Source organism: Psammomys obesus, unplaced genomic scaffold (genome assembly GCF_907164565.1).
Source record: "Psammomys obesus unplaced genomic scaffold, mPsaObe1.curated_primary_1811, whole genome shotgun sequence".
NCBI lineage: Eukaryota > Metazoa > Chordata > Mammalia > Rodentia > Muridae > Psammomys > Psammomys obesus.
Genome location: NW_026596088.1, coordinates 11,128,222 through 11,140,436, shown reverse-complemented (window position 1 = coordinate 11,140,436; position 12,215 = coordinate 11,128,222). Strand labels below are relative to the sequence as shown.

Sequence of the window (12,215 nt, the reverse complement as noted above, 5' to 3'; positions counted from 1 at the left end):
AACAGAAGTTTTATTTTTTATTACAGGGTTGGAAATGGAACCCAGGGCCTCATGGATACTAGACATGTGTTTTACAGCTGGCTTGGCATCAGGATTTCTATTCTGGCTCTCCAACTTCAGCATGCAGAATCACCTGGACAGCCCAGGCTCTACCCAGAGGTTCTTGTGGAGCAGGTCTGTTGTGTTCCTAACAGATTCCCAGGTGATGCTGCTGTGGCCGGCTGGGAACCACACCTGAGAACTAGAACTTCCAAGGGAGGTGTACCTCAGCTGGTTCAGTGCTTGTCTAGTATTCACAAAGCCCTGGGCTCTGTCTGTGCCACACAAACTGGACACAGATGTTCCTACAACTCCAGTCAGGGGACAGAGGAAGATACAAGTCCAAGCCCGCTGAGCATCCAAGAACAACCTGGGATAGGTGAGACCTGTTCTCAAAACAAAAACAAAAATGTACAGAACAACCGCGTCGAGGCAGTATTTCTCAACCCTTGCTGTATTTTAAAAACACCCAAGGAGTTGTTGTTTGATCTGATTGCTTTCCCTTCCTTCCTTCCTTCCTTCCTTCCTTCCTTCCTTCCTTCCTTCCTTCCTTCCTTCCTTCCTTCCATCCATCTATCACTTTACTGCTCTGATTCTTAAAGAGTAGTGCTTGAATATATTATTAAGCCAGAGTCTCTAAGCCTAGGACTCAAGTATTGATAGACATTGTGGAGATTTGAATTAAAAGACTAGTCGGAGGTGCAGCCGTGTTGGAGAAAGGGGGCCAGGCTTTGAGGACTCAGATGTTCAAGTCATGCCCAGTTGCTGCCTTCACTTCAAGGTATAGAACTCTCAGCCCTTTTCCAGCACCATGTCTGCCTGCCGTGTTTCCTGCCTTGACGATGATGGACTACACATCTAAACTGTAAGCCAGCCCCAGTGAAATGTTTTCCTTTATAAGGGCAATAAAAACCCTGACTGAAACAAGCATTTTAAAAGTTCCCCAGTGGTTTAGTTCAGGGCTGGGGTTAGTAATCTCTGTTCCTGAATGGCAAACCTCAAAATTTTAGTGCATAAGAGTCACGCCAGAGCTTGACTTGAACCCAGGATTCTGGGCACAAGAGCACTAACTCAGTAGAGACCTCCAATTTTTTTTTTTTTTTTTTTTTTTGAGACAGCGTTTCTCTGTGTAGCCTTGGTTGTCCTGGACTCACTTTGTAGACCAGGTTGGCCTCGAACTCATAGCAATCCTCCTGCCTCTGCCTCCTACACTTCTGGAATTAAAGGCAAACACCACCACACCCAGCTGAGACCTCCAGATTTGCCTTAAAAAAACAAAACAAAACAAAACAAAACAAAACATATTTACTTATTTCTCTGTGTGAACATCCTATAGAGCATGTGTAGAGGTCAGAGGTCAACTTGCAGACTTGGTTCTCTGCTTCTACTACATGGGTTCTGGGGATCAAATTCAGATCATGAGGCTTGGTAGCAAGTTCCTTTACCTACAAACCCTGCATCTGAATTTTATTTTTGAGTCAGGGCATATGCATCCTTGGCTGGCCTGGAACTATATAGTCCAGGTTGGCTTTGAACTTGAAGCAATCCTTCTGCCTCTGCCTTACTGAGTGCTAGGTCTAAAGGCATGTAGCATGCCAGGCTTTGAAGTTTGTCTGTTCTTTTAAGATGGAGTTTCTCTGGGAAGCTTTGGTGGTTGTCCCAGAACTCACTATGTAGTCCAGGCTAGTCTCAAGCCCACAGAGATTCATCCACTTTTGCCTCTCAGTGCTGGGACCCAAGGCATGAGCCACCATGCCCAGCTTAAAAGAAAAAAAAAAATTAAAGGGAGGAAGTCATTATGCTCTATGGGCTGGCCTCTAATTTATAGGCTCAAATGATCCTCCTCTCTCAGTGACCCCAAGAAGCTGGGACCACAGGTGTGTATCGTCATACCTGCCTCAGATCTATATTTTTAAAATCAAGTTCCTAGGTGTTCCAGAAATAGCTTACGCCCCAGATAACAACCCAAAATACTGACCCAGAAGCTGACTTTGGAAATGGACAAGCCCTGATCTCAGGCTCAAAATGTCAGAGCCCACAGTGCTACAGATGTGAAGCCAACAATGGCACGCTCCTCAGAGACAAGAGACCCCCTGGGATTGAATGCAGCCTTCTGTATCTACAAAGACAGCACCCAAGCAGCCAAAGATACGCTGTTCAACCTCACCTGAATGCACTTCACAGCTGCACAAAAATAACTAAGCCAGAAGCTTAGGCACACAGTCCAGGAGTGTCACTTGAGCCCAGGTATTTGAGATCAGCCTGGGCAACTCAGTGAGACTCTATCTAAAACAGTAATTATTTAAAATGCCATGGACAACAGCAACCCCATCACAGCCACTCTTTTAAGCCAGTCAATAGAGTGCAGGTTCAGGGGAGCAGAATTGCCATGATGGAAATAGCCCAAAAGCGACAAACTCAGTGCTGAAGTCAGTTCCAGCCATGGAACTGTGCAGAAACCCCTCACCCTGTCTAAGACATGGGTTCTTGGTTAACAGGCTAGGGAGAGTTACTCCTATTACTCAGAGTTACTGCAAGAACTAAAAAGCACAGGTGAGCCAAGTGCAGACACTGCAGAATAGAAGCTTCCTCACTGCTCAGTCCTTTCTACCCTGGCATCACCAAGAGAAAGCAGAGAAGCAAGCATTACCCAAAACACACTGGCGAGGAGCGTCTGCTTGGAGGTGTTTGCTCTTCATCGCCCACTGCAGCGCTAGTCACCCGAGGAAGGAAAACTTGTGCAAGGTGCTAGGGAGAAATCACCACTCAAACTCTGGAAACTGAGTGTCAGCTGACCAGAGGCCCTGGATAGGCTCTGGGCCCTTGGCTCTTGAGGCAAGAACATGAAAGAACCTAAGTCAACACAGCAGAGTGGGGGATCAGCAGATCAGATTGTCCTGGGGAATATTCTCTAGAGAAGCTCATTATAGGGCTGTGGACATAGCAGTAGTAGAATGCCTGTTTACACTCCTAGCAAAACACACACACACACCAACTAGTCCTTGGTGGTGGCACAGGGGCTGCCTGAGGGGCTGGTGCAAGATTAAAGCCAGCCTGGGCTACAAAGGGAATTCAATGCTAGCCTGGGAATTTATTAATAGTAAGACCTTGTCTTCAAACAAAAAGTAAAAAGAAATTTGGTGACATAGTTGAATATGGCTCAGTGGTAGTGTGCTTGCCCTACCATGCATGAGGCTGGAGGTTCAATCCACAGCACCACAGAGAGAGAAAGTTGATCCTAGAGGGGCACAGCTTGTCTCCCATGCCCAGGGTGGTCTCCAGGGCTCACCCAAGTGCATCCACTTTCCTAGATGTGTAAACCTCTTCTTGTGCTGTCTCTACCTGAAGTACATCCCCCTCATTTCAAGGACATTCTGCCCAGCAAGTCATAGGATCCACGGACCAATAGGTCTTGGAGTTCCAATCCACATGACCTTGTGAGAGGACATTCACCACCATAGAGAAAGGCCTTTCAGAAGAGCATTTCTACTGTCTGCCTATAGCTTAACCCTCCTTAGAGCCACAGAAAACACACTGCGACACACCAGAGCTTTATAGCCTGTCTCTACTCCTCCCAAACCGTCCCTAACTCCCTGTCCCTGCACTGCAGCTGTGCAGCGAATCTTCTCATGGGCACACTTACCACTATGGAAACCCTCCCTTGTTCTGCAGAGATGCTGGGGAAGAAGGGAACTGAGTTCAACGGTGAAGGGACATCAGCATCTCAAGGTAGGCAGAGCAGTGACATGGGTTTAACCCTCTGGGGCTGGAAACTGGAGTAACACTTTTGCACTTAGAAGGTCTTGAACGTCTGTAAACATAACCATCTGCAGGCCAGCCCTCAACCCTGGGTTCCGGATCCTGCAGTGGGCCTCTCCTCTAAGAATCCTCTATCCAGCTGGGTCTGTGCATGGCAGAGCAGGTAGGTCCCTGACCTCTGATGGAAGCCACGGTAACCCCCTGGCTTTTTGGATCAACACTCCGCACATAGCCTGTCTTTTCTCCTCACATGGGCAGCTGGAGAGCCAAGCCTCTCCCACCGCAGGAGAGGTTTATCTGGGGACTAGTTCCCTGAGAAGAGCTTAGTAATGAGAATCTGGCTTTCAGCCCAGCTGTTCTCATGACAATGTCAGCATCCAGAGTGCCTCCTCGGGTGACACAGCTCCCAGCTAAGAAAGCAGCCCTACAATGCAGCTTGCCGCCAGCCCATCAAATCCATTTCCTGCCATCCTAACCCAAGCTAGGCTCCCCAAAAAGTTCAATGCCTTTGGGACCACAGCAGCACAAATGAGATGTTATAAGGCGCACAGCGACGTGAATGTGAGCTTTAGAGTAAGTGCTGCACTCAAATGGCTGTCTCCAGTGTGGCCTTGAGAAAGGCCTTACCTCCCTTATACGGCTACTGTGCAGGCTAATGTGATAAGGTAAAACACACTACATGGGCCATCACTGCTTAGCTTCTGTTGGAGTCAGGGCAAACAGGAACTCTTGCTCTGAAGCCTTGTGCCTCAGTTTCCCCTCCTTTAATGTCTCCCTTCCAAGGCCTTGACAGAACAGGAGTCAATGCAGTTTGTTTCCACCTCGCTCCACAGCTCTGATCTCACACTGACTGCACTCTGGCTCTGATTGACTTACTCTGGTCCTGTCCCTACCTACTTCATCACAACTCCTCTGAGCCATGATTCCCTCAAAGCTCTGTTCACATGCTCCCCACTCCCTCAGAAGCCTTTTTCATGGCCCAGAGGAATTCTCATGACTCCAGCTCAGAAGTGAGCCAAATAGGTCTTTGTATGGTCAACGTATGTACTATCATTTGGGGATATTTTCTTTCCCTAATCCACACTATCTGAAAATTTAAGACTAGGGCCTCAGTTTTTCTTTTGCATCTGTCCTTGTCTACTGCAGAGCTGGGCATACAGCAAGTGCTTAACAGATGCATAAGTGACCTAGGAGGCTCACCAAAGGCCTTGGTGAGCTGTCGGCATGGGGAAACCCCCGCCTGCCACCTTTGATCCTAGTATGTACCACTGAGCCCGAAGGGGCTGGGAGAAGATCCCTGCATCAGAAATGTCTCCAGCCAGGTCCACAGTGTAGTATAGATAAGACAGCCCTCCTCCCTCCCTGGGTCCTACAGTCTTTCACACCTCCAGCATGCAGCTGGCTGTCCCCAGAGGGAGCCTGCAGGGTTGTGACAAGTCAGCAGCAGCTTTCTTTGGGCCCTTTCATCTGTTGTGAAGACCGAGAAAGAACTTGAGCTTTAAGTACCTACAGACGCCTGGTGCTCAGCTCTAAAGGGACAGGCTAGGCCTAGGGCTAGGCCCCAAAGACCTATGACTCTGTGTGTAACTTGCTCCCTCATCAACAAACCCAAAGGACCCACCAAGCCATTTGTGGCAGAAAATACACACCAGCCACTCCCTATGACCCAAACATACTCCTACCAGCAGCAGAGGCTCTGACAAAGCCAACGGCTATTCCCCAGGAACCTCTGGCTCTAACCAAGGGAAGGAAGAAATCAAAATCATGACCCTGAATCTCTAAGCCCCACAACAGGGCTCACAAGGAACTCTACAGGAGTCAGACCACAGCAGTCAAGTTCTCCTGATTCAGATAAGAGTTTTCACTTAGGGTCTGGAGCAGTAGGGCTGGACTCCAGGAAGTAACACTTTCGGAAAGATTCGTGTCTACGGAAGGTGGTATCCTGATGCCACTCACCTTCAAAGGTTTATTACCTTTATTTAGGAGGAGTGTGTGCGTGTGAGGTTATGTGCCCCGGGTGCATGGGAGTCCCTGTGGAGGTCTAAGGGAATCAGATGCTCTAGAACGGAGTAATAGGTGGCAGTGAACTGCCTGAGGTGGGTGCTGGGCCTGAACCTGGGTCCTGTGCAACCATTAAGCAATCTCTCCAGCCCTACCACCCACCTTTAGATCCAGGTACTCCAGGTCCTTCTTCAGCTGGAGGTAGGTATCATCAGCCTTCCAAGGAAGCAGAGAGAAAAAAACAAAACAGTTATAAGCACTAGGATTTTGGGGTCTCCGAAACAAGGTCATTCACATTATGCAACTCTGGAGACACAGGACCACGGCAGACCAACACTGCAGGCCACGAAGGAAGCACAGAAGCCTCTGTCAGCTTGGCAGAGCTTGTGGGTCACTGTGGGGAAAGCCAGCTTATCTCTGCATTCATTGTGATTTGATGGGGAGGACCTAACAAGATGGTTCGGGCAGAAGAGCAGATGAGGAAGACGCTGGAATCTTGAGGCAGAGCCAGGAGCTCTGCCTGGAAAAGCACTTGCCACACTCAAAGCTAGGATCCCATTGACACTACTGCTCCAGCTCTTAGCATCAGACCTCTGGACTGGGCTGTCTCACATGCATGATGTAACAAGACCCCAAGTGATGTGGATGGATGATGGAAAAGGCAAAGAGAGATGACCTGGGTGAGGAATTAGGTCCCAGATGACTTTAGGCTCCAGGATGATAAGTAGCAGCTGCTGACAGTTTTCTGGAAACTTTGTGCTTTTTGCTCAGTAAGAAGTCAAAAAAAGCAGCCATATCTGGAGCTAGTGTAGGAGTCCCGACTGTCTGTGGTGTCTCCCATGGTCTATCAAGCTCTTCAGTGTAATTATTGAGAACAAGGCTCCCACAAGTCATACTGCCGTTTGGCAGACCACAGAAGCTAACTGGGGTAGACGAGTTGCAAGACCTTCAGAATGGTCTGTACACCGTGTTCTTAGTGGACCGAGGGCAGCTGAGCAAGCCAGGGAAGGGGAGATGGATAGCTCCCTACACACACACATGAGAAGTTCACAGAGCTTTAAGCATGGAAGCCCTGTCTTTAAGGGATGCTATGGCTTGCAAAGGCTTACTTCTTTTGCTATACTGCCTCCTTTCCCAAGCCACTTTCCCCAAGTCAATGTCCCTCCACATTTTGAACAAGATGGTTAGGTCAGAAGAGCAGATGAGGCGGATGAACAGGAGAAAAGACAGCTGAAGAATGTTACTTAAAATCAAATTCATGACTATGACTACCCCCTCCCTTTTTTGGTGTGTGTCTGTGTGTGGCATGCATGTGTGCATGCATGTTTTTGCGCGTGTGGGGCACATACATCTGTGTGAGCAATCCATTGCTATTCCACTTTACTTACGAGGTTGGGTCTCTCAATCGCCCGGAGCTCACTGACACAGCTGGTCTTAATAGCCAGCTTGCTCTGGGGCTGGACTCCCAGGAGGACAGCCACATCCGCTCCACCTTTACAGGGTTTCAGATCCTTTCAGGGCAAACTCTTTAACCACTGACCATCTACTCAGTCTCACAACTTTGTTTCTAACATGTCCTCTTTTATACTTATATGTCCTCTTTTATATAATTTTCTAATTACATTTCCTAAGCCCTTCAGGTCGTGCGAAAGGGGTCAGGGAAGGAAGGTGACAATCCCAGCACCCCAATCTGTCCTCTGCCTGGCTCTGTGCTGTATGGAGGGACCAGGCTTATGTGGCTGAACCACTGCGGCTGAAGTTTGCAGGCTCCTTTAGCTGCTCCAGGAGCCCATGAGAGTAACTCCCTGGGCAGTCTCAGGAAGCCTGGTACCAAGCCCAAGGCCCTGATACTAGTTAAAATTCTAGTCCCAGTAGAACTGGGACTCTGCCTTCAGCCTACAAGCTCTTGGTGAGACATTCAGGATCCTCTTTGTCCCATGAGGATAACTCCACCCCACCTAACCTATGCAGGTTCCCACAAGGCTAAACGGGACGAGTTGAAGGCTGGTCTGCAAGCGGGGGTGCCCTACATTTCCCTCCAGGCTGACCCACATGTGTTTTCAACGAGTGACAAGGCCGACAGGGCACAGCTCTTAGACAAGACGACCACACACCAGCCTGCCAATCACTCTGCACAGCCCAAGAAGCGAGGTTCAGGTCCGTCCCACCCCATGCAGCTCCTCTGCTGCACCAGCGGGGAGGCACTCCGCCACTGCTCACAGTCACTGGCTAGAGCACCCAGAAGCAAACAGGCAAGGGAAGAGGGAGAGAGCCAGCCAGCAGGACGAACCAGAGCGGAACCAGAGCGCGGCATGGGGGAACATGGACGGCAGGCCATCCCTGCCTGGGCCCAGGAGGGCCCACCGGCGCTGACCTGGCAGGCAGGAAAGGTCAAGTAGTGGTGTAGTAACTGGCCCACGGCGAAATTTCGCACACTGGCCAGCTTGGACTGGTGCCGCTGCAGCTGGGTGAGCAGCAGCGAGAGGTCTTCTAGCTGCGGGCGTGTAGACACACCGGGAGGGAGTCAGCCACCGCACGACACACCGCTGCAATTACACTCTTCACCCCGTGCCAGGACAACACTGATGTGACAAGGCACTGGCTCTGTCACTAGGGCAAATAAAGGCACCGCCAGTCTAGGGCACAAGAAGCTGTTCTCTCGGAAGCCACCAGCTCAGCTTCACCCGGAAGGCTGAGTGCTTTGAAGGGAGCGTTAACCAATCACAGTGAAGGCCAGGGAAGAAAGGAGAGGTGCTAAAGGAGAGAGCAGGTAGCTGGAATATACTTCTGGCAAAATCGAAAGAGAGGACCAGCCCAGCAGTCCACTCCACTTTCCTCAACCTTTGGAAGGCTTGCTACAGACCCTAAGGGGGCCACTGGACCTGTCTCCTCACCACCAACACGGGGTTGAAAGCTTCCCTTGGGCTGGAATTGCTTGGCTCTGACGGACGAAATACTGCGGGATAGGGTTTTGTATGCTACAGCGTGTCAATCATCTGGAGAGGGAAGGGAAGGGCTGCCTACCGATTTTCCATGTAAGCTGGGAGCGCTGACCGTGTGGGTCATGTAGCCCATGGAAGGCATGGAACGCCGGTCCACATGAGAGGAGTTCTGTAACAGGAGAGGAGAAGCCAGACTGAGACCAGGCAAGGAGACCTCAGCCACTCACTGCCCAGCCCGCCTACCAGGTGCCCATCTACCTATCTGAGCTGTAGGAGCCTGGTCTCCAAAATGGACACACCACCTTCCTCACTGGGTAAAGCACAGCAAATTGAAAGGTCCCTGGAGAGTTAAACCTCAGCTGGGTCATGATAGACAAGCGAACTGACTGAACACCAACACCTTTACCGGCCTTGTAGGCTGTCAGGAATCTACTGAGTGACCTTATCTCTCAATGCCGGACCCCAGCCACCCAGCACAAGTTCCCAGGCCTCACCTTGATTGCATGGCCCCGGGCCTTCCTGGGAGACCCCCCCAGAGAGATGTCCACACTCCTCCTCTGGTCGAGTGGCTTCACTGTTACCCTTTCTGCTGGTGTATGTGGCCGCCGGGGTGGGAAGGGCCTCGGAGGCCCCGGAGGAGGAATGTCGGAAGGAGATGGAGGCACAGAGATGGAGCGGGGCACCTCCAGCAGGCTCCGGCTGCGGCCCTGCTCGGTGAACTCTGGAGAGCCAGCTCCTATGGGTGCTGTGGGGCTGCCATGGCGGAACTGCTGCCTCTGTTGCCACTCATACAGCTGCCATACAGTGCCATCTCTGTGTGCCCGGCGCTCCTCACTGGACATCTTCAGGTGGCTGGCTCGGTCCTGTGCGTACTTGTAATCGCTGGGCAGGTTCCGGGGAGGGGGCGAAGAGCTCCCAGAAGGATGTCTAGTGTTCTTGGGAAGGGTCTGGTAGTGTTCCGGGAAGGACAGGGGCTGGCTGGTACCCTGACGAGGAAGGGTCTGATCTAAGGGCAAGCTGAGAAACAGAGATAGCAGGTCAGGCCATCATAAAAGGCAGCACAGCTAAGGAAGCCCACAAGGTCATCTTGCTGGGGGGGGACTATGAGGACCCCCAAAGAGTGACTGAACCAGACACCCAGGGCTTCTCACTGCAGAAGCCCCAAGAGGCAGTTTTCTCAGCCAGGAGCACCATGGGGATCTCCTGCCCATCACTCCTGGTGGGGTGTGATTAAATTGCCTCTCCTCTTACCAGCTGCCAATGACAAGCGAAGGGGGTGGGTCTGGGATGGCCTCCCAGTTCTCTGAGGGTGAGGGGTCCCCCTTCTGCCTGAGAGCCTAGCACCAACCCTCGAACCTCACAAAGAAAATGGCTGGAATGGGGGGAGGGGGCATTTTTTTTTTTTTTACTACCCTTCTAACCCAGACAGGTTCTTTCCCTCCTCCAGACAACCCTGAGAGCCTCCTAATGTGATTCTTGTACTTGACCACCTAATCTGATCACTCCAGTGTGCCCAAAGCCTCCTCAGCTCCCTTTAAATCCTTGGCCTGGTACTCACGGCTTTCTAACTTCTGACTACAGCCTACCCTGAGGTGCTGCTGTTTTCTTGGTGCTCCTTCCAGGGCTGAGACCAGGCTAGGGCAGGTGAGTGGCCCAGGGTCAGTGGCCCGTAGTGCAAGTGATGGAAGAACACCCTCACTGCCCAGCCCCACGAGCACCCCGCATTTGTTGTCCACCAGGGAGCACCCCACTTCAGTAACTTCTCACTGTGCAAAAAGCAAAAGTAGGGTACAACCTGCCTGGATTTGAATCTGAACTCTATCATACACTGGTTATGTGACCATGGGAGGCTTACTGATGGCTCTGAGCCTCAAGTTTCCCTACCTGTATGTGAGGTAGTATTGCTGCCTCATCCAGGGATTCTGAGAACTAATGAGGTCAGTAAGGGAAAACGCATCCTCCATGGCTGAGAGCTCTTCACCAGCATCTGTTCCTTCTGGTCTTCATTACACTTCACTTCTTCTCTCTATATTCATGCTCCCCAAGCTCTATTTATCCAGATCTTGCTCATTCTCCAGGACAATGGCCCACATTTCTCTCACGGGGCCACAGCCTGCAGTGTGCCTGCATTTAGCCTGTTGTTTCAGGGTGCAACTTTTCCAAGGTCCTGAGCTGATATGACTTTTCATATTTCTGTGACATCTGTTCCCCAGCCAAGCTGAACAGTCTTAAAGAACAGAAATCTGTCTCACATTCCATGGCCTAAGACAGTCCTAATGCAACAACCAGCCTGTCAAGAAGCAGACATGACTAAAAGGCCCTACCACCAGTTATTCTATTTCCTGAGACAGAAGAAAAAAAAATCAGCAAGGGACAGAATATGGATTTTTTTTTTTTTAACAGATTAAAACCCAAGTGAGGTGTGGTGGCAAACACGACCTATAATCCCAACAATAGGGAGGTAGAGGTAGGAGAGGAACAGAAGTTCAAGGTCATCCTCAGCTACATAGTAGGTTCTAGGCCATCCAAGGATACAGGAAACCTTGTCTAAAAAAAAAGTCTAGGGTTGGAGAGATGGCTCAGCAGTGAGACTGTTTGCTGCTTTTCCAGAGGATCCGGGTTCAATTCGCAGCAGCCACAAATGGCTCAGATCTAGCTGTAAGTCTAGTTCTAGGAGATCTAACTCTCTCCTCTGACTTCCATGAGTACCGGGCATGCAAGTGGGCATCACCGGGCATGGTGATGCACAGACATACATGCCGGCAAAATATTCATAACATAAATTTAAAAAGTTGTTAAAGTTTATGGCCGGTGAGATGGCTTAGTAGCTAAAAGTGCTTGCCAAACAGGCCTGATAATCCAAAGTAAATCCACAGAACCCACAGTGGCAGGAGAACCGACTCTCAAAAATTGTCTTCTGACTGCTGTGTGTGCATTGCCGACACCCATATCTGCAAATGTGCCTGCTCCCCCCCCCCATACACACATACACATTCATTTTTTGTTGTCTTTTTAGTCTAATCTGCAAGGTAGTGTGGTATTGTATAGAGAACAGGCTCCGAGTTTACAAAAGCCTAAATTCAAATCCTGACTTGAACCCACTTGAACATTCTCACTTCTATGTGGGATACAGACCTGGACATGGCAGAAATAAAGAGGAAGGAGATGTTGGTCAGCACGTGCAAGGTTTCAGCTGGACCGAGTGGGCGGGTATCAGAGCCTCACTGTACAGCATGGTGACCACAGTTAGTAATAATATATACCTCAAAGCTGCCCACAGGAGAGGCTGGTTACTCTCACCACAGTTGCACACAAAAAGGGCGTGTGGGTGAGGTGATGAGTATTAATTAGCTTGTTTCAACAACTTCACAATGTATGCATATGCCAAAATGTCCCATCTACTCCATCAATATGTAATTATTACCTTTTCAGATGTATATGTATGCGTGTGTGTACAAATGTGTTGGAATGTGC

General features: G+C 50.1%; 1 protein-coding gene across 8 annotated transcripts in view; it reads right to left on the bottom strand.

The window, feature by feature from the left end:
- The window catches only part of Plekha7 (pleckstrin homology domain containing A7), a 189,307-nt gene that overhangs the window by 25,360 nt on the left and 151,732 nt on the right, over positions 1 to 12,215 (bottom strand). For 4 of the 8 annotated variants that reach the window (XM_055627342.1, XM_055627343.1, XM_055627345.1 and 1 more), the window contains exons 9-12: positions 9,236 to 9,758; positions 8,824 to 8,910; positions 8,174 to 8,293; positions 5,962 to 6,015 (exon numbers count right to left, since the gene is read on the bottom strand). In XM_055627342.1, coding sequence (XP_055483317.1) covers positions 5,962 to 6,015; positions 8,174 to 8,293; positions 8,824 to 8,910; positions 9,236 to 9,758 — 784 coding nt within the window. The remainder of the gene's footprint in view (positions 1 to 5,961; positions 6,016 to 8,173; positions 8,294 to 8,823; positions 8,911 to 9,235; positions 9,759 to 12,215) is intronic. The other 4 variants (XM_055627349.1, XM_055627346.1, XM_055627347.1 and 1 more) reach the window with 1 other exon arrangement.